Source organism: Mastigoproctus giganteus, chromosome 2 (assembly GCF_048544385.1).
Source record: "Mastigoproctus giganteus isolate SK-2022 chromosome 2, ASM4854438v1, whole genome shotgun sequence".
NCBI classification, from domain to species: domain Eukaryota; kingdom Metazoa; phylum Arthropoda; class Arachnida; order Uropygi; family Thelyphonidae; genus Mastigoproctus; species Mastigoproctus giganteus.
In genome coordinates this window covers 71,187,603-71,210,716 of record NC_143576.1, presented here as the reverse complement: position 1 = coordinate 71,210,716, position 23,114 = coordinate 71,187,603, and the positions used below count along the sequence as shown (strand labels likewise).

At 37.2% G+C, this 23,114-nt stretch overlaps 1 protein-coding gene across 1 annotated transcript in view; it reads right to left on the bottom strand.

Moving 5' to 3' along the window:
* LOC150089334 (uncharacterized) overlaps nt 1–23,114 on the bottom strand; it is a 121,906-nt gene that overhangs the window by 12,600 nt on the left and 86,192 nt on the right. Inside the window, exons 9-11 of the mRNA XM_090389952.1 lie at nt 22,286–22,433; nt 16,573–16,846; nt 8,473–8,578 (exon numbers count right to left, since the gene is read on the bottom strand). Of these exons, the coding sequence (XP_090246078.1) occupies nt 8,473–8,578; nt 16,573–16,846; nt 22,286–22,433 (528 nt within the window). The remainder of the gene's footprint in view (nt 1–8,472; nt 8,579–16,572; nt 16,847–22,285; nt 22,434–23,114) is intronic.

Sequence of the window (23,114 nt, the reverse complement as noted above, 5' to 3'; positions counted from 1 at the left end):
CAGGTGACCCCCGCTTAACGCTGATAATTCGTTCCAGAAAAACAGAGCGCTAAGAGAATCCACGCTAAGCGTGCACCGCATTCCCATAAGGTAACATATGTATTTGTGAGTTGTGGTCGGTGCCAAAGGATATTTCCTAATCAATAATAAATGGTTGAAAAGATGCACAAATGTTGGTCAAAATATTTAATATTCAAATATTTGTACATATAAAATATTCTGCATTACATACGTATATAATTATGTGGTAACTATTTACGTATCAAAATTAAACTTAAAATTCCAATTAAAATCATGAATTTAATTGATCTAAATTGATTTAATCATGAAAAATGTGTCGATTTTGGATTGAACTTTGGCCCTCTTCCAAATAAACTAAAAGGGGTATTAACTGTAAATCCCCTGCGCCGTTACCACCCAACAATAAAGTCAACCGATCCTTCGCCGCTTCGAAACCTGGCATGTTTTTTACTTCTTTCAATATGAAACTTCTTTTAGGCATTAGTTTCCACAAAAGTCCTGCTTCATCTATGTTAAAAACTTGTTGAGAAGTATAACACATAATACCCCTCTTCAATAATTTTAGCAAGTTCTTTTTTGAAAGTTTCGGCTCCTTGATCTGCACTTGCAGCTTCTCCCTGGATTTTAAATCTATTCAACCGGCCCTTACCAGTTTTAAATGGTTCCACTTTTTTTCTTTAGGTGAGTTTTCTTCAGATAATCATATAGGCTGATCTCTTTCCCTGGATATGAGCAAATTTCCAAGCAGAAGGAAAAACACCTTTGGAATAAGAAAGTGAAAAAAGGTGGCAAAGAATAGGAGTAAGTTCAGGAGCAAGTTCAAAGAATAGGAGTAAGTTCAGCTTCGAAACCTGGCATATTTTTTTCTTCTTTCAATATGAAACTTCTTTTAGGCATTAGTTTCCACAAAAGTCCTGCTTCATCTATGTTAAAAACTTGTTGAGAAGTATAACACATAATACCCCTCTTCAATAATTTTGCAAGTTCTTTTTTGAAAGAGAAAATACCATCAGGACCTGGAGCTTTCTTAGCATCAAGATTCGCCATTATCCTTCTGGCATCCTTTTGACGGAACACTACAGGAGGCATTGAATGGAGCGTGTTGTGAATGGTGCGAGGTGTTTTACCAAGATCATTAATACACGAGTTGGAAGAAAAATGGGATGTTAGCAGGTCAGCTTTATCCTTGGCTGAAGTGACAACAGAACCATCTGGTTTGGACAGAGGTAGGAGCAGAGATGTGAAAAAGTTGCGGCCAATAGCTTTGGCAAGAGACCTGAATGCTTGGCTACCATTAGGGCAAGAAGCAAGTTTTCTACTCTTAGCCTGTTCAAACTCTAGTTTGGACTGATTAATAACTGCTTTACAATTGTTGCGAGCTTTGGTGTAAGCAGAAAATGAAACTGAAGAATTATAAACAAGCCAATCACAATATGCAATTTTCTTCTCTTGAACAGCCTTAGCACATTTATTGGAAAAGCAAGGTTTAGATAAAGGACGAGATTTTAAAGTGGAGTGTGGGATAAAGGATTCCATTCCTGCAAGAATAATTTCACTGACACGATCTGAGCAAATGCTGACATCAGAAGTTTTGAAGAAGTAATCCAACCAAGGAAAAGAAATCTCGCAGGTCATCCCATTTTGCATTATTTTAATGCCAAACAACAAGAGGTTGAGAATAGCCATGAGATAAAGGCTCCATTGGAGAAGAGACAATCACCAAGCTGTGATCTGAAGCACCTAAAGGACCTCTCACTTCGGCCATGTACTTAGAAGGGTTATTTGTGAGAAAAAGATCAAGCGTGTTGGCTGTATGATTAGGATTGTCCAGCATTCTTGTTGGTAAATAAACAATCTGTGCAAGGTCATTAGTAATTGCAAAAGCTTCAGCATCTCGACCAGCTGGGTCGGTGTGACTAGAAAACGGAAGCCAGCTGGAGTTGTGAACATTAAAATCTCCAAGGAAAATTACCTCATTATTAGGAAAGTTGGACTGGAGAAAGTCAAGTTGGAAAGAGAGGAAGTTAAAGCACTCCAAGTGATTGGAGTTGGGAGAACGGTAGAGACAACAGATGAATTTGACACAATGAGATAGAGAGATTTTAAGCCAGAGAAAATCAAAGAGGAGATTCCAAATTGCCAAGTCTCTGACAGGGAATATCAGAACGGACATATGCACAAGTACCACCTTTGAGGCAAAAGGAATCATACAGCGAATAATTTAGGCATCTGAGATGAGCAGTAGCTGAATCAACCGATAATAGATTCTGTCAGGAAAAGTACACGGGCTTTGGCAGACTACAAGTGGAAATGGACATTGTTGAGACCACGTATATTTGTGAAATGAATTAGGAAGTGCTTGGGAGGTGTAGATCTTTTCGCAAATAAGCTTGCTCTATTAGTTTGACAATTCATGGTGTATTCAATAATAAGAAAACGTGGGGGGGAAATACTGTATGAAATTTTTGGATATGGTGTACACATGGTAAGAATATACCCAGATACTTGACATAACATGGCCTTGACAATGCTCCCTGCATACACACTACTTGGACTCCCTCCAATCACTATCTGGCAGAGTAGAGGTTGCAAGAGGTCGCTGATCCGGAAGCCAGATCAGCTAGTGTATAACTAGCGGCCTGCCTGCCTGCCTGCTTGCGAACACTGTTTTAGAGCTGTACCCTCGAAATGTAAGGAATATTGGATCTCGCCACGATGTTCATCATAACCTCAAAAGTCAATCATACTGCATGATGGAAGAGATAGGGAAGGGTTGACCGGAACTCAGCTCTAGAGACTAAAAATGAATTCCACCACTTCAAGCCTCCAATAAGCAAAGTGGTGGTATTGCACCGGTTGATGAGAGTCATCTACCACCTAGTACTGCCTGGTAACATAGAGGGGTGGCATTCTTCCATGTGGTGTGGGCGCCACACCTTGACCCTGCTTACGTTGGTTCACACTTGGGTGGTCACCTACCATGCACTTGAGCATGGAGGTTATACCCAGGATTACTAACAGTCCCACCATCGTGAAGGTGCAAGCAGAGGATTTGGCTGTCACAGACCATCCGAACTTCGCTGAAATTGGGTCCACTTGACTCGAGTGTCACCCGAATATCAGTTCCATCAGCGTTTTAGACTCCCAGGTAGCAAGTACAGCTTGTCTGGAATATCTGAGATAATGTCTGTGACAACCTGAAGGACCAAATATCTCAAGGTTAAATAATAGACCACCTAGCGATGGTTCCTGACTGGGTTTGGATGAAATTAGCATTAGTAGAGGCATTTGATGCAAGAAAGCAAGCTTATGCAGCATCAGCCAAAAAAAAAAATAAAGTAAAATAAATAAATAAAAAATAACCACTTCCACTTCACCCCTCTGTTCGTTCGAAATACCTGTCCAGCTGAGCCTTAAACTTATTTAGGCTATCAACTTCCACGACAAGGGATGGAAGTCTGTTCCACCTACCAACCACCCACTGGCTAAAGGCAAATTTCCTCACATCTATCCTACATCTGTCTTTCCTCAATTTGAACTTATGCCCTCTCAGGTGATTATTCTGAGCAAGAGGAAGAATCCCATCAGCATTGAGCATGCTCAAACCATTCAAGGCTTTGTACACCTCTATCAGATCACCTCGCTGGTGCCTAGTCTCCAGACACTGTAATTTGCAAAACTTAAGCCTTTCTTCGTAAGAGCACCCCCTTTGTTCCACTCACTAATCTTGTTGCTCTTCTCTGTACTCGTTCCAGCAGCTCTACATCCTTCTTGAAATGAGGCCTCCAGGCCTGTATACAGTACTCTAGGTGTGGCCTGACCATTGCCTTATACAAGGGAATAATCACCTCCTTATCCCTGCTAGAAAAATTCCTATATATCATTGACAATACAGCATGAGCTACTCTTGCAGCCTGTCTGCACTGCTCAGAGAACTTCATATCTGCCTGCACAACCACCCCCAGGTCCCTTTCATTCTCTACCACTGTCAGTGTAGTACCACAGAGTTGAGAGTTGCTCTGGGGTTGCTGTTTCTCATATGTAGTACTTTACATTTGTCAATGTTAAACTTCATTTGCCACCTCTCAGCCCATCTGCTCAACCTTTCCAGATCCTGTTGCAGCAGCATAGTGCCAGTAGTGTCCTTGACAACCCTGCCAACCGTCGTATCGTCTGCAAACTTGGACATTAAGCTTGATATACCATCATCAATATCATTTATAAATACAGAGAACAATGAAGGACCCAATACTGAACCGTGAGGGACTCCACTAATAACATTAGTCCACGATGAGCAGTGTCCATTGATTACCACTCTCTGTCTTCCCCCCTCAACCACCCCTTTATCCATAGCAGCAATTTGCCTCCAATGCCACACTGCTCCAATTTGTGCAGCAGTCTTCCATGTGCAACAGTATCAAAAGCCTTTCTAAGATCCAAGTATATAATATCAAAGTTATTCCCTGCATCCAGTTCTTTTGTGACTGCATTATAGTATCCATTCAAATTGGTCAGGAGAGACTTCCCCTTAACAAAACCATGCTGTGTCCGAGCTATAACTGAAGTCTTGTCTAGATGATCCTGCAGTGCTTCTTTAACCAGTGCCTCCATTAATTTTCCGGGAACAGAAGTTAAACTCACAGGTCTATAATTACTTGTGTCAGCCTTTGATCCTCACTTGTGAATTGGGGTCACATTTACACATCTCCAGTCCATGGGTACCTCTCCTGAGTCCAAGGAAGCTCTCATAATTATGGCTAAATGTTTGCTTACTTCCTTTGCTGCCTCCTTTAATATAACTGGATAGATCCCATCCACCCCGGGTGCCTTTCTTGTGTTTATCTTCAACAATTTCTCCTCCACTTTACTCTCAGTTATTACAAGATTCTCTAGCTTACTGCTAGAGTTGAATACACCTCTGGCATACCCCTCGCTGAATAACTCCTCATGTGTGAATGTCGATGCAAAATATTCATTTAGTTTGTTAGCTACCTGAGCAGGGTCAACAACAGTTGACTCATTGATATCAAGTGGACCAATCTGATTCATCCCCTTCCTTCTAGAGTTTACATAAGTAAAGAACTCTTTGCTGTTTTTCTTCGCATCCCTTGCCAAGGATCTCTCGTAATCTGCCTTCGCCTGCCTAACCTCCTTTGTAACTTGGTTACAGATCAACTTGTATCTATCATAGGCTTCTGTGTCATGTGTTAATTTGTATGTATCCCATGCATTTTTCTTCTCTGCCATATGCCTCATTAGTTCACCTGACATCCATTTATGCCTAAACCTTGAACTAGTAAGCTTGCAAGATAAGTTCTTTAAATGCTTCCCATTTTGAATTTGCTGCTGGTAACATCATCAGTTGATCCCACTGTATAGAATTTAAATACTGTCTCAGTCCATCGTAGTCACCTTTACGAAAGCAATACCCCTTCCCTTTACCCCTAATGGTAGTTACCTCTTTGAGTAACTCCCACTTCAGAACACTGTGATCACTGCCACCTAGTGGTTCATTTATCTGCAGATTCTTAATGCATGAAGAATCACTACTGATAATCAAATCAAGAGTATTACTCCCTCTAGTTGCCTCCCGAACATGCTGATGTAGAAAACAATCATCCAATAAATCCACAAAAGCCTTGCTAGTGTGTGAGTGACCAGCCCCCAAATTCCAGTCAATATCTGGGAAATTAAAATCTCCCATTATAAGACTCTCTGATTTACTGGCCCACTCTATTTCCCTGTACAGTTCCTTATTATACTCATCAGAGTCATTAGGCCTATAGCACACTCCTACTCTCAATTTTGATCTCCCAATGTTTATGTCACCCAAACTGACTCAACACTGCACTGTCCAGCGATGTCGACTGGCTTCACTTCCTTGGTTTTTATGTGTTTCTTAACTAATAGCATAACCCCTCCCCTTTCCTATCCTGTCTATCCTTTCTGTAGACGTTGTACTCCCCAAATTGCAGTTCTGCATCCCTTATATCTGTGTGATACCACGTCTCTGATATCCCAACAATATCTGCCTTCGATGTTTTGAGCAATACCTCAAATTCATCAAATTTATTTACTAAACTCCTAGCATTGGTGTACACGCAAGTATACATGCACCTGCTCTTCCTCTTAGCCACCCTAACACAACCCATGTGTTCACTTGTACCCCCATGATTCCCAGCAGTCTCTGTAATATCCTGCGCCTCCGTAGCCAGGTGGGAAGGAGCAGCAGTGCGTCGCACACGCTTCTTGATTAGACCGGGGTTCGAGCCCGTCACCACCAAATACGGAGGATGCGGAAAGGTCAGGGAATGACCACCGCATATTCCGGAGCAATATGGCCTTAGTTGCTAATGTTCCTAAAAACCAAAACAACAAACTGTAATATCCTGCATCTTATTTTCCAGACTGCCGCTCATTCCAATAGAAGCAGTGCAAGGATTTGCACTGCTTCTATTGGAATGAGCTCCTCTGCCAGTGGCTACTGTTAATCTATTAGTCCTTGTATCCCCCCAATCTAGCAGTTTTCCGAACCTACCTAACACTGCCTCGATAGCATCAGCAAACATTCTTGCACCCTTTCTATTTAAGTGTATCCCATCCCTGTAGAAGCAGTCTCTCCTGTTAACAAGTACAGACCAGGCTGAAAAAAATTCTACCCCTTGAGCCCTGCACAATCTTTCCAGGGCCGAATAGATCAACAGGGGGCTCTCATCATATACTCCCTCCTATTGTGTCTGGGCAGAATTGCAGACACTTGCAAATTCAACCCTAATTCACGGCTTTTTTTCATCAGTGACCTGTACTTGTTAAGTAATTCCGCCGGTCTCCTACTCTTAATATCATTAGTGCCAACGTGTACAATTATATCACCTTTTGTGCCCTTAAAAGATGATATCCGCTCTACGTCATCAACCTTTGCCCCTGCAGACATACCCTGGTCCTGTTCCACCTATCCTTTTTACAAAGCATGTTTCCCGTTTCCCTGACAATAGGTCACCAACAACTACTAGTTCCTTTGGGACCATCGCATTCTGCCTTGGGGGTTGCCGCTGTGTTGCACGATGACCAAGTGCAAGCTCTGGCATTGGTGTGGGCAGCTGAGAGCTTGATGGGCCCCTCACTTGTAATCCTTCAAGGTCATCCATCCTGTCCTTCAAGCTCTCATATAGGCCCATAACAATGCTGAGTTGTCGCCTGATTTCCTTATACTCCTTGCATCGCACACATACAAAGACATCCCCCATGGCAGTATCATGTCCCATACCTGACTGCTCCGCAAACATCAAGCAGATAGTGCATCTTAAAAGGCTGTGATTCAGAGGGCAACTGCCCCTCTCAGTTCTCCCCTGAGCCACAGCATTCCCATTAGCTTGAGCCTTTTGCTTTGCTGCTCTGGTTTGAGTCATGATTTCGATTTACTTTCAATAAAATTTCAATTTCAGTATAAAATTAAATCCTAAACTTGTATCCCAACACAGTTATAACGCTATATTTATGTTTCAGTAACGAGTGTTATATTAATTAATTGATTGATTGATTAATTATATTAATTAATAAATTAATTGAGCTTTTGTCTTGGGTTGTTGGGATTCTGATAGAAAGTGCATGTTAACTGATAATAAATATCAAAGTTGCAGAACCTACAACTTGGACTGCTGCTTTCTGGGTCATCTAACTTTCATCCTCTGTTATAACCTTTGAAAGAAAGTTTCTCTCTTTTCTGGTCTGTGCTTGCAGATCCCTGCATACAGAAATCCAGCTCTGGTTGTCACTCAGCAAATGAGGCCCGCCCACATTTTGCAGCAATTTGCCTCATGTTTAAATTTTCAGTTAAAATGTGCCAACATGTACCACGTGAGAGGCCTAGAATGTCACAAATGTCATTAATCATATGCCATCCGTTCTCATGAATGATAATGCAATTTTTCACCATTTTCTTCAGTCCAAGTTGAATGATCTCAGCACTTGAAATCCTCAACTGAAGTTTGGCCACCTTGGAAATGCAAATATCTTTGTAAAATGTGTTTTGCCCCATTGAAAAGTTTATGTTTAAGCATTTGGTAATTTGCTTACAAATAACCAAATGCTTGTTTAAGCATATGCTAAATCTCTGAAACAGTTTTCCAAGTTTGACAAAATTTGATGCAAATCTGCTGTTTCTTAATGTTGCACAAAACACCAACTGCACAAAAGCAGAATGTCCTGTTGGCTGGAAACTTGGCACACTAATTCACAATGAATTAGTTGAGCGGTATCTAATGGCATGCTGCTATACTACATGTGTGATTAGCACTCAACATGGCCCGGGAAGAAACTTTGGGCTTGCACCTTGTATATCACTAAATATACCATAACAGTTCAAGAAACAAAGTTATTCAAAAACATACAACGTTCAACAATAACCTAACACTTGTGTCTAGATTACAACATATTAAACTACTAACATACCAAGAAAATCCCACATTGTTTCAGATGGAGAGAAATTATGCACTGGCCTGGGTTGAAGACTTTCAGGACTGGATTGTATGCTGTTTTCCAAAGCATCTTTAACAATCTAAAAGAAAGCACTACATTTCATTAATGTGAAAAAAATATATAGCATGTCCCAGACCCTTAGAATATCTGGCATCTTTAGGCAAATGTTCAGTTAAAAATTTCAGGTGTCTGAAAAAAAAAATACACAATATATTCTTAATTCATTGCAAGCAGTTAGCATACAATTTGAATAATAAATTAAGAGTTTAAAAGTTTTATTTCTATGAAAATAAAAAAGAAAAAAAAAACAGGTATTTAAGTAATGGATTATGAGGAATTGGAGCTCTTTCCCTGCATACAGTAAAAATCTGTATATTTCTTGATGAGAATAATTATAGTTACTGTTCAGATATTTTGTAGTGCTCTTTATGATTTCATTGTTGACTATTCCTATTTGTACAGTAACATCAACTCAGAACAAAAACTTTGTTGCCGGGTTTCTGTGCTACTAGGAAGGCTGTTAATCTAGTGACTTTATCTATTACTCAATGATAGAGGAAGAAGCAATGGTCTTCTTCGGCTTTCATCACCAGCTCATGAAGAGATTATATCATGGTAATGGTGAATGCTCAACATGTTATTCTTGCATGTTGAAAAATTGGTAACTCATTCACATACACAATTCCTGCTAATTCGTGAGTGGGCACCCCCTCATAACACTCTGCATGGGTGAGGTACTTAGGTACAATGATCTAGTCCTAAATGAAGGCTCATGAGTAACTTAAATCCCTCAAATGCTGCACATAAAATTCTGGCCTATTGTTTCGATACTATGTTGGCAGTTATAAGTCTGATTTTCAGACTTAAAGCACAAGCCAAACAAAGTAAGTTAACTTCTCAACTACTGCACTTTTACCCTTTTTAAAAGAGGGACTACTTGCAACCATTACAAATGTGCCTAAGAGTGCTGCAGATCTGGATGGTAATCATTATACCATGATACAACACTTAAATTCTGATTCTCTGGATAGTCTACTGGCCTTATATAATTGATTATTTTTATAAATAACTTGTATCCATCCACATGGCAGCATGAAATTGTATTTGCATTTCCAAAACCTGGAAAGGTCCTTCTTAAACGTAATTATTATCCCATTTCATTGACTATCTGCCTGGGTAAACTCTTCGAATGAATAGTACGTAAGAAAGTTACATGGCTGCTGGAAAATGAGAATGCTCTATTACCCCACCAAATTTGGATTTAGAAAAAAAAATAGATCAACCCTTGATCTATATATCAAATTGAAATGAATATAAGAAATTTATTAGAAAACAAATATGGTGATGGTAAATCTAGATCTCGAGAATGCTTCCGATACAACATGGAGATTAAAAATCTTGCAAAATTTAAGTTTGATACAGAGGGCAAATTCCCCAATTTACAGAGAACTTCCTTTCACTCAGAACATTTCAAGTATGATATAAAGACTGTTTGTCTATACATACAACAGGAAAGAGTCTCTTAAGGCTCAGTACCAACTGCAACCCTGTTTGCCATTAGAGTGAATAATATTGCAATGGTTATATCACCTGCACTGGAAATGTGTGTGTGCAGATGATCTTTCCAACTCATTTCACCACAAAGAATGAACACCATTGAATGGCAGCTTTAGCGATCCATAAACAAATATATAAATGTGACAAGACAATGGATATACAACATCTGAAAAAAAACAAAAATCAGTGGTTATACATTTCTGTTAAATATACAGAAATGAACTGGTTCTATATATAAATATAGAATGTTAGATAACAAATTAAACTTAATTAATACCTTGTGTACAGTATCTTCAATGACCTATGGAGGCAACAGATATAATTGCAGCAGTTATACAAAACTATGATTAGATTACAATTGGATTATGGATCCCTTTATATGATTTGGCTAGACAGGATATGTTACATTGCCTAGACACAGTCCACTACACTCTCCACAACTCTAGGAACTATTAGAACCATCAATTTACAGCTTGTCTGTAGACTCAAAGCCTCCACTACATATATTCAGCATGTATGCAGTGAAAATACAGAGTTAGTTATCACATCTGAACTGGTCCATTATTCAAGAACCACGAGGGGCAATTAACTATGACCACCCAACTGTGCTCGTTCATATCAAGATATGGAAAATCTCTTAATCCAACTTTTTCAACACCCTCAACCTCCATTTTGCACTATGGGGAATTTTAATGGAAGTCAACTTTTATGGGGCTCTCAACAGGATGGTGCCTCCGTAGCCAGGTGAGCAGGAGCAGCAATGCGTAGCACACGCTTCTTGATTAGACTGGGGTTCGAGCCTGTGACCACCAAATACGGAGGATGCGGAAAGGTCAGGGAATGACCACCACATATCCCCAGAGCAATATGGCCTTAGTTGCTAATGCTCCTAAAAACCAAAATAACAACTCAACAGGATAAAAGAGGGCTAATGATAGAAAAACTTACTGATAAAGATAGTTTTAATCTCTTGAATGTAAGCACATACTCATGTTCACCTGCTCACAGGAGTAAGTTCAGCAATTGATCTCAGTTATCTGCTCAACTGCATTATACATCACAGAATGGTCAACCATAAATGATCCTTATAACAGTGATTACTATCCAATTGGATGTAAGTTGATTACAGCGAGTTCCAATCTCTGTAAAAGGAAAAGTTTAAATTTAAAGCAGCAAATGGGAGAAAAGTACAAGGGCTGTGCCATTTTAGAAGAAACTAAAATGGTACCCTTGGACACAGATGGAGCAGCTGCATGCATACATGCCACACAAAATTACAAATGCAACAGAGGAGGCTATTTTAAAGATTAAAGATAAAAATTGTATGCAATACAAGTTTCCATGCATTCAGTGGTCAACTCTGGACAACCAGCTAAATGGTGGCCATTATCCAAAATTTGTGAAACAACTGGTATTCCACACACAGAAATCTGCTTAAAATGGAAATTTTCCAAGGTTAATTAGAAGTTATTCTCTTTGAGCATCTCTTTTGATGGTGAAATAATTAACTACCAATCCAGTGATGATTCTACAGAGTATGTCATAATGCAGTTTCTAACTTGGTCCTTGAGTCTGTGACAGATATTTTCTCAAGTATGACAAGCTGGACTTGCTGCCTGGGAGTCTAAAATGTTGATGGAATTGATATTCAGGTGACACTTGAATCAAATGGACTGAATTTTGGCAAAGTCTGGTCTTTCTGTGATGGCAAGCAAATCCTCCACTTGTGCCTTCACAATGGTGGGACTATTGGTAACACTCGGCATAACCCTATGTGCAAGTCCTGAAATACGGCATCTAGCATACTGGAGGTGACCACCCCAGGTGCAAACCATTGTAAGCAGGGGTCGAGCTGTGGCACGCGCACGTGCACACACACAGGAATGCTGCCCCTCTGTGTTACCAGGAAATACTTGGTGGTAGACGACTCAAATGGCGCAGTACCACCACTTTTCTCATTGGAGGCTTGAAGTGGTGGAACCCATGTTTAATCTCCAGAGCAAAGTTCCGGCAATCCTCCACAACTCTTCCATCATACAGTATGATTGATGTCTTCTGATGGACATTCTGTTATGATGGACATTCTGTTGGAATACTAGCAAATGTGCATGCATATAAAGCAGAAAAAAAATCCTCCTGACAGTGACTGCATTCTGATTACTTATACAGATAAATCAATCGCTATGGAGAATGCAATGGAAAGTGGACAGAAATTTGGCATAACCAAATATATAACAAGTTACGGACATAAAGAAGAATCCACAGCCATGGAAATCCAGCTTCCAATCAAACAGACACGAAGAGGTTGTTGGCCAGAGCACACACCTGGTCACACTCATCTTATGCATCCCATTTTACTGCCAGGAAATGATGCTCCACTTTGCTTGCACTGCAGCTAATCATTAACTGTGAAACATATTCTAACTGTATGCATTCATTATCAGTGTGCCAGTTCAATACTGTTCCAATCCCTCTAACTTACATAAGTCTTTTCAGCATAGTCATTATTGGGGACAACTCCAATCTGAGTTTTTTAACTGTCTGAAATTGATTAATTTATATATGTACTTGTAAGGCCATTTTAATAGCATGTTCATTCTCACTCCACAGGAAGAGGTGCAGCTTGGCCATAGTAACTCTTTCACCAAAAAAAATACACTCCGATAACAACACTTAATTGATCTCAAGTTAAACTTTCTAGAATAAGTACATTAAAGTAGCACCACTTAATTTTCAGCACTCACCTCTTGACGAATCCGCTTGGATGTGATGAGATTATAGAAAACACAGTTAATAAGAATGAGAGACTTACTTGTACTAAATCATTACTGAAGTTGTGGTTCAATTTAAATTTAAAAAATTTAACATGTAATTAATTTAAACCCATTAAAATATGCACATAAGAAAGGGAATGTACATTCCATTCCAGGGTTGTCAATTAAAATCATAAAGATGGGGATAACCTTGAATAGATTAATTATTAATGAAAAGCCAATAGTTGTGCATGAGCAACTTTCGATATTCGTCTTCAGTTAGAGAGAAGAGGAATGCGAACGTTATTAAAAAGAAGAGCTATTACCTGAGATGCAATTCAGAGCAAGTGGGAACTTTATTTGTGTCAAGTCCCAAATAGGGAAGAGGTTGATTGGTAGTTGACGAAACCATTCAATAACTAAAGCTTCATTTTGGAGAATTTTATAACTAGATTCCAATTTAATTTTAGTAATAGCTGAATCGATCAGTGGATTATAATTGTGGGAATGGACATGTGTTAATTCCATACTAGATAGGTTAGACTTAAAACTATTAAAATGATAATACACGTGCATATTAAGTATCAAATTCAGTCGTGGTGCTCCCAATATAACAGGCATTAGAATCAATTTAGCATTGAATTAGATATATATTATTATAATCCTGTGTAGTGTATTTGTGTGTTGTTCTATACACATTGAATTTGGAACCTAGTTTATTATATGACGAAAAAACTATAGTTATATTTGCGTTTGCAAAGACTTGCCGAAGACGTTTCACGAATTGCCTCTGGTTAGGGAGAACGACTTGGGTTCCTAGTTTCCCGTCATCACGATTGTTACGTTGATGACTGTTATTAATTCTGTTATTAACCTTGACAATGGTATCATTTATCAATGTAGTGGATACTTCCTATCTAAGAATTTTTCCGTGAGGTATTTAAGTTCAACACCAAGATGATCTTGTGTATAACTATATTTTACAGCATTATGGATCTGGTTAAAAAGAACCGCTTCTTTAATGTATAGAGGATGATGCAAATGAAAATGTAGAAATTTACCCATGTGTGTTTTTTTCCTGTAAATCCTGGTACCTAATCTTGTGCCCACTTTATAAGATGGTAAGGTTTAAGAAATTGATTGAATTATCTATTTCCGTTTCGAGGGTAAACTTTAATCTCTCTCTCGTGTATCACGTTGAATGTGTTAAGCAACACATCAATAGTTTCCTTGTTACCAATAAGGAAAATGTCATCCACATATCTCATGTAAAGTCTAAGATTAGAGGGAAATGGTTGAAGCACTTTTTGTTCGATGGACGCCAAATAAATTTCTGACAATGGGGCTGATATACTTAGACCCATAGAGGCCGTATACCTGTTCGTAATTTTTGTCCTGAAAATGAAATTGTTTTTCTTTAAGTAAGAACGACATGAATTCCAAAATACTACTAATATTTAAGCTAGTCAGTTTAATCAAAGTGTCATCTGCGATTAATAATTCCCTTAAGGCTTGTAAAGCGTCTTCTATGTGTACGTTCGTATATAAAGATACAACGTCAAAGGATGCAAGAATATTGCTATCTGAAAATTAAGCGGGTGCTACTTTAATATACTTTGTCATTATAATACAGCACATAAGGAGTACTTAAACTTACAGTTAGTTGACTTTCTAGAATATTAAAGGATTAAGTACCACCTGCTTAAAGCCTAAAATATCTACCAGGTAGATCATTACACTCTACCAAATTTAGATAAAGCTATGATATTATCCAGACTATGGTGCACCAGTTTATAATTCTGCATTGCTGAAATGGCTGGATCCCTATACATCACAGTGCCTTGTGAATCAGTAAAGGAGCCTTTCATACATCACCATTGCAAAGTTTTTGTAGAGGCCAGTGAACTCCATTTATGTAGACAAATTTTATGTAATGGGAATATCTTCATAAACCAAGTTGGGAAACTGGATATATTCACAAACCAGCAAGATATACATCTGTGAAAACTGCTTATGTAGTGGTAGATTAGTCTTGACAATGTTGCCAAAGATACACCATAATCCCCCCAGGACCTCTGGTATCCTGAACATGAGAAATATTTTCAGCAGTGGGGGAAATAAATACCATCCAAAATCAGAACTCCAACAGTTTATAGATGAGCTGATAATCTGTAGTTTGCTTATGCAGCAAACTACAGATTATCAGCTCATCTATACTGATAGATCAGAATTAGACCTGCTTTCAGGCATAGCAGTAATTCATTTAGATACCTATTTCCCAAGAACTTCCAGTTGAATCTAGTATATGTACTGCAGAGCTAACTGCAATTTGAATAACATTAGAATATATTGCACAGCACTCCTTTATGAAAAGGATTATTTTTTGTATTCCCTATGCACAATACTCCAGTGCTTAGATACTATTAACTGATCCATAGATAACTCAAATCCATACATGGTTAGCATAACTAAGGAGAAAGAAACCAGCAGTGAAGCTATGTTGAATAATAGCTGAACAGGCATAGGCAGGAATTTTTAACAAACCAGCAGATTAAGTGGTAATAAAATTCCAACATCAAGGTCTTATAATTATAATTTTATAATTATAATTTTGTCATTCAAAAACCCAGTAAAGAAAGATGGGCACATTTACACAAACGTCAAATGAGTGATAAATTTCTGCAAATAAAACAGGCACCACAATCCTGAAAATCAAGCCTCTGGGAAGAGATATAAAGAAGTTACTCTTAAAATACTGCATACTGGTCATACATGTTGCACACTTGCATATTTATTTTAAAAAAGAAGAACCATTGACATGTTTACAATGGGCACATACAGTGAAGTGGCCAAAATATAGAATCTACTGTTGGACTATCCACTTTATCAAACAACAAAATAAAACTATCTTTCAAAATACCCAGCATATAACAGAGGTTCTAATGGATATTCCATGATAAAATGCAAGCCCCAGTAAATTGCTTGCTTACTTAAAAAGGATGAAATTTTACAAATATAATACATTTAAAATATAATGTATTATATTTGTTAAGTTATATAGTTGTAAATAAGTTAAGCAAATATAATACATTTAAAGTTTAAAATTTTGAGCTAGTAGCATATAATGCAAATATAAAAGATGCAATATAGCCAAAGCTCTTGCACCAAAATACCTAAATGACAACACAGTTCCCAGCTAATTAAATTATAACCATATGTTAGCAACATTTCAACCATAGCAGTACGTGTCAATAACGTGTGTGTGTGTGTGTGTGTGTGCGCGCGCGCACACACACACAAGAAATACCACCAATTCAGAAACATAGCATAGATAAAACTTATTGTTACTTATATTAATATGTTAGTTTTTGTTTTTAATATTGTTACAAAAATTCTACTTTAGTGCAATTTTTAAAACACACTTTGGTGATAAAGAAAACCACATGTGGAAACCTTTGTAGAGTGAAAGACTTAATTGTAAAAACTAGGTCCCTTTTATTGTTTCAAAAGCTGTATTTACAATGTGGGCTACACAGTGCCATTTGTACCTTTCCAATAAAGTTTTTTGTAAACCAATAGATTTTAGACATAAGTGAACATTGAAAGTAAGTCGTACTGAATTTTTCATCAAACTTCAGTGTGTGTGTGTGTGTGTGTGTGTGTGTGTGAGAGAGAGAGAGAGAGAGAGAGAGAGAGAGAGAGAGAGAGAGAGAGAGAGAGAGAGAGAGAGAGAGAGAGAGAGAGAGAGAAAATAGTAGCTTACCAGCTCTAAAAAATTTTCTTCTACTTTTGCAATATTACTAAATGGATATGACTGAAAATTTTCAGTTAATGGACTCAATAGAAGTCTTTCATATGAACATGACTTCATTTCCTGCATTTTATTATCAATACTCTCTTCATTTTTAACTGAAGAAGTAGTAGTCTTCTTTGACATGCTGCCAAGATTAGCAGCAGTCTGGTGATGGGAAATTCTTGTACATTGCTTATTGCCAATCTGCTCTGTTTCAACAGTAGTAGATGAAAATACAGGAGAACTACAATAAAAAAAAATTATGAAATATGAAAGGATCTTTAATATACTTTCTTTAATAAAATTTTTTTATTTTTATTAAAACTTAATATCAAAATAATCAAAGCAGAAATTGTATACTAAAACTTTATACTTCTGGCATTACTTTCATTGGACAGACTTCGTTATGTTAATTAGCAGCCAGCAGATTTATTTAAACCAAATCACATAAAAGATAAATGTTAAAGATTTCAGTAGCCACAGAATTAGGTCACTAAGCTGAAAGGCACAAGGATAAAAATTCTGTAAAACAGATACAATAAGTATATAATTTAAACGAGTCTAAACAAATTTAGGGATATTCAATAACTAAAAATGGCTGACAAAGATCATTGTCAGATGAAACCTGGTAGAATATAAGATTTGATCAGGTAGCTGAAAGTGGTAAAGATAAACTACTTTCATTAAAAGGAGGAATTCTGATAAAATATGATGGTTAATTAAAATGGAGTGGCAGGAGGATCATCAATTCCTTCAGCAGAAATGCATATGTAAGATGACATTCCTATGCAAAGGTGATTAAAAACAACTTATCCTCTATGGTTCTTGTGCTGACCGAACTGCCAGAGTTTGATTTATAGGCTAAACCTCATATAATCTGTTTATTTGTGACCTGTTGCTGGAAAAAGTGCAATGTTGCCTGCCTGTAATCTGTTTAGTGGACTAACAGGCAGCAACTATTCTGCAGCTTGCAATCTGGCTACAGCATCTGCCAGGTCATGACTCCCTGATCACAATGGGGCTTGCATGCATTTTAAATGACCCCCTCTGATCACATTGTGGATGATCCAGCAGAAGCTGATTTTAAATAACCATTCAGAAAGAGAATGTAGTATCTGAGGAATCCAGGACCCACTGCCAGATGTTTGAAAGCATACCAGGACAGAACTGGATGAGGATTAATTATATTTCATCACTGATAAGGCCTGTAAAGCACTCATAAATTCTATGTAAATACACACCTTTGATAATTATAAGTTTAATGTGGTCTAAAGCTAACTGTATAGCATAAAACTCTGTTGTGTGTATTCTGCAGACATGGGAAATCTTCCCAGATAGTGCTATTTGGGAAAATGATAGCAGCTCCCATAAATGATAGTGACTTTGATCTATCAGTCAAGCCAGGCAAGAAGCATGCATAATTTAGCACAGTGGATAGCAGAGAGTTGAAGGTACATGGAAGATAAGATTGCTGTCATTTCCTGAATTTTTAATGGGGAACTTGGATAATGATATATAAGCTCTGGGGTGGAAGGAGTTACCTTAGTGAATGGGCATAATGGTCTACTGTGATGTTAACAACTCTGAGTAGCCTCTTGTACACAAATACCAAACACAAATATCTGTTAGGATGGTTGGCAGCCTAATAGATATTGTAGGGTGCAAAAACAAATATCCACGTGGGATGATCTGACAAGGAATTTCTTTTAAAAATATACTGTAATGACAGATTCTTTCACCAAAGCAAAAGAGGTGGTTCAGTAGCTTTGACATATAAACTCTGGAAAACAGATGCTCTAAATGCTCCAGCAGAAATGCAGTTGGCTTGATGTTGAACATTAAATTTTGCTGTTTCTAGCAGAGGGGCAAACCTGGTGCCCATCACTAGTTTAGACCAGACAATTGCATGATAAGTTAATGCACATATCCAGTCTAAACTTAACTTCAATAGATTCAAAGTAAAGTGCAATGAATTGACCTTTTACCTTTGATTAAACCTCCTACATATCATGTAGGAGGTTTGAGCCCCTTGTGCACTTTATCCACAGTTAATATATGTTGGAAGAATGTCAGCTCCTTAAAAAAATATAAGTCCCAAGAATTTTGTATTAGACATTACTGGAATGACATTCTGTCAGAGCTTTAGTTCTTGGATAATAGTTGTTAATATGGTTGGATTTCACAAACAGTGTGAAAGTTCCATTTGTGATTAAAATGCATGCAAATTGTCTTCTGAAATGAGAATCTGAAACCATTAGTCACTGCCTGCAAGTTCATCTGGTCAGCAGCTTCCTGAAGTCATTCAATGGCCCTCATTATATAACATCATAAAAATAAAGTCAACAGAGAAGGTGCTGTTCACAGTTGTCATTAACAGAATTAACTTTGACAAACAACAAAGCATTACACAACTGATCCTTGGGAAAGAGAGAGAGTGAGAGAGACAGAGCACTTTAAACCATGAACTTGGAATGAGTTCTTTGATAAAAGAAATTTAATAAAAATTGTAAGGTAATCCCTAAAACCAAGTGTATGAATGTCTTTTAAAGTTTCCAAACCTTCAAGCCATGTCATATGCTTTTTACATATTAAAAAAAAAAAAAGATAAAACTATGGCGTTGCAGATTTCAAGACCACCTTGGGGTCCTCTTAGAACAAGAGAGTACATGGGCTATGGGCTGTGCTTGCATTATATGGAGACTAGGCACCTGCAAGGGGATCTGATTGAGGTGTATAAGGCCTCAAATGGTTTGAAAAAGCAATGCTGATGGGATTCTTCCTCTTGCCCAGATTAATTGCCTGAGAAGACAAATTCAAATTGAGAAAAGACAGTTGTAGAACAGATGTGCAGGAATTTGCCTTAAGCCAGCAGGTGGTTGACTGCTAGAACAAACTTCTGTCGTTGTGGAAGTTGATAGCTTAAATAAAATCAAAAGCAGAACTACACAACTATTTGGAGTGAATGGAAAGGGGTTTTTTTTTTTTTTTTTTTTTTGGTTGATGCTGTATAAGCTTGCTTTCTTGCATCATATGCCTCTACTAATACTAAAAAATGCTAATGTACATTAATGCTAGGAGCACAGTAAATAAAATTTGGTGAATACAGTGTACTGGTGAAGTCATCAAATGCAGACATTGTGGAAATAACAGAAATGATGATCAACAGATATAAAGGATTCAGAATTTGAATATAGGAAGTACCATTTGTGTACAGATTGGACAGGAAGTGTCCAATCTGTACACAAATAAAGCACAAAATCTAAGGTAGTGAATGGATAAATCAATTTGGTGTGACATAAGCACTGAGACAACAAAAAAGAGTAGCAATGGTGTTATAGGCCTAATGACTGCAAGTATAATGAACAACTGTATAGACATAGTTCCCACTAAATCAGAATGTCTTATAAACATTCTGAGGAATTTTAACTTTATAGATATTGACTATCTTGTGTTTTGGTTTATTCACTCACACACATAGAAAGACTTCTGTAGATTCTAAACTAAAAGACTTCTGTGGTGTAGGGAACTGTTGTCCAATAAGACAACAGTTCTCTACACCAACATGTTAGAGAGGCAACAAGAGAAAGCAATACCCTTGATCTGACTATCAAGCTGTAACCTATCATGCATCAAGAATCTGAAGATAAAAGCCCCACTAAATAGCAGTAATCATAGTGTATTGATGTGGGATTTATTTTTACATGTATATATGTCAAGGGCAGAGGGAAGGGCTTTTGTCTTGACGATAAATAAGCTCATAACACCAACCATTAATTGAAATAGCTCTTTACTGTGACTAGAATTTACAAATTAAAATAACATATTTACAATAAAATTTAATATATAAAATAAAACTGCTATAATACACTATATAAGAATTAAAACTGTAATAAAATCATAATAAAATTACCTAAAATAAACTGGATTAAAAGCAATAAAACCTGTACCTTTCGGAAGCATCAGCTTCCTTCCTCAACAGTAATAAATCTTCTGGCAACACTTCATTATATAGGCTCACAGTATTTCACCACGTGGTTCCATCGGCGCATGGTCAGAACTGGAAGCGGAAATAGCTCGGGAGCACGAAAAGCAAAACCATTCATCTGTACTCTTAGGACAATAGTTTCAAATAGGGGATGCAAACGCATACCCCTGTCCCTATTCATGGTATTGTTGTTGGATGAACAGATTTCGCAGGCTCTCGAGCCATTTACTGTCCCAGAATCCATGCGCTCGATCTACAATAACCGCATCCCCTGGGGAGATTTGATGCTGCCTCTCCCAATAATGCTCGGCCACAACAGACTTATTATAATCAGTGGTTTTTATAGCATTTAAATGCTCCCCCAGACAATGGGGGAGCATATAAATGCTATAAAAAACCGCTGGGGGAGCATTAAAATGTTATAAAAACAGTCTGGGGATATAAATGGGGGAGCATATAAATGCTATAAAAACCACTGATTATAATAAGTCTGCTGTGGCCGAGCATTACTGGGAGAGGCAGCATCAAATCTCCCCAGGGGATGCGGTTATTGCAGATCGAGCGCATGGATTCTAGGACCGTAAATGGCTCGAGAGCCTGCGAATCTGTTCATCCGACAACAATACCATGAATAGGGACAGGGGTGTGCGTTTGCATCCCCTATTTGAAATTATTGTCCTAAGTACGGATGAATGGTTTTGCTTTTCGCGTTCCCGAGCTATTTCCGCTTCCAGTTCTGACCATGCGCCGATGGAACCACATGGTGAAATACCGTGAGCTTGTTATATATAAGGAAGTGTTGCCAGAAGATTTATTACTGTTGAGGAAAGAAGCTGATGCTTCCGAAAGCTACAGGTTTTGTCGCTTTTAATCCAGTTTATTTATGGTAATTTTATTATAATGATTTTATTACAGTTTTAGTTCTTATGTAGTGTATTATAGCAGTTTTATTTTATATATTAAATTTTATTGTAAATATGTAATTTTAATTTGTAAATTCTAGTTACTGTAAAGAGCTATTTCAATTAATGGTTGGTGTATGAGCTTATTTATCGTCAAGACATGAATTTACCCAACCTCAGGAAGGTTGGGTAAATTCATGTTTTTTCGGGAAGGGCTTTTGCTTTCATAAAGGTGACTATGGCACTAGTCTAAATTTATTATTTATTGGCTTATAATTCTGGCTTTATATTTAATATTTTTAAATCTTCCTTCCTTCATTTATCTTCGCTCTTTTCTGCTCCCCACTGCCATCTAATTTATATTGCTTGCATACATTACACATGTTGTTGGATATTGCGTTATGTTTGTAATATTCTGTACTTTTTCATTTCTTTCTTTTTCCTAATTTTTTTTTATTTTTTTATTATTTACTTTTAGATAAACATAAAAGTAAATAATAATAAAAATTAGGATTTTTGAAATATATTTGAAATCAGCCACATAAAACTGGTTTAGAAATGTGCTTAAATCTTAGAGGCGGGGTTCATTTTGATGACCAGTGTCATAAAAATGGTAGGAAGAGGCATTTTTTCTCCCTGATATTCTGCAACATTGTCCCATTGCAACACTTGCCACTACTAAATAATGACTGATACTAGTTAATATTGCTAGAATATCAAACAATCCCTCAGCTCAATTACGGTGCAAATTTTTATGTAACTCAAATGTCATATTACTGAAAGAATACAAACTTACCTTCTATCTCCACTTTCTGACAAATTTTGGCTGAATTCATCTTGGCATAAAATTTGATTTAACTGTAAATATTCTAGTGGATCTTGCAAGAGAGGGCTTTTCCCATGTCTAAAAGTTTGTCTCCTAGAATAATGTTCAGGGGTTTTTTCTGAATAGACACGAGTAAAAATATATATATAATTTGATTTAGAACAACAAATTGCATTAAGATTTCTTAAGAGCATGATAGAAAGTGACAATTTAAAATAGACATAATAAGCGGACTGGTATCTGAAATATTTCTATATTATTCAATTGAAAATAAACAATTTTTTTGATCCACTTGAAGTATTGCTTAACAGTTTAGTTATTGAAATAACTAGACAGATCAAACAGCTGTTATGTGCAATAAACACACAGAAGAATGGATATTTTTTCTTGAGTTAAGGAAAATGAATTAGATGAAATTAAAGCATAAAATGTATTCTCACTAATCTACTGGATCATAAAGAAAAAAACAAGTTTTGAATGCCTATGTCTTTATGTAATTAGGCTGGCACTGATGTCAAACATGTAGGACACAGCCCTTTTTATATATATAAAAAAAATGTAAATTAAATTAAAGTAGGACAATAAGAGAGAAGCACTGCAAAAAAAGCAAATACAACTAAAACACACCAGAAAAAATAGAAGTGAGAGACAGAGAGAGAGTACTGTGGAAATAATGTACCCAAAATTTTGAAAATTTAAATAAAAGGCAAATGTAGCCTAAATTTACAAGTCAGTAATGAACAAATTTAGACTGGAACCCTCTCAATATCACCAAGCCCAAAATAATGTGAAAAAAATC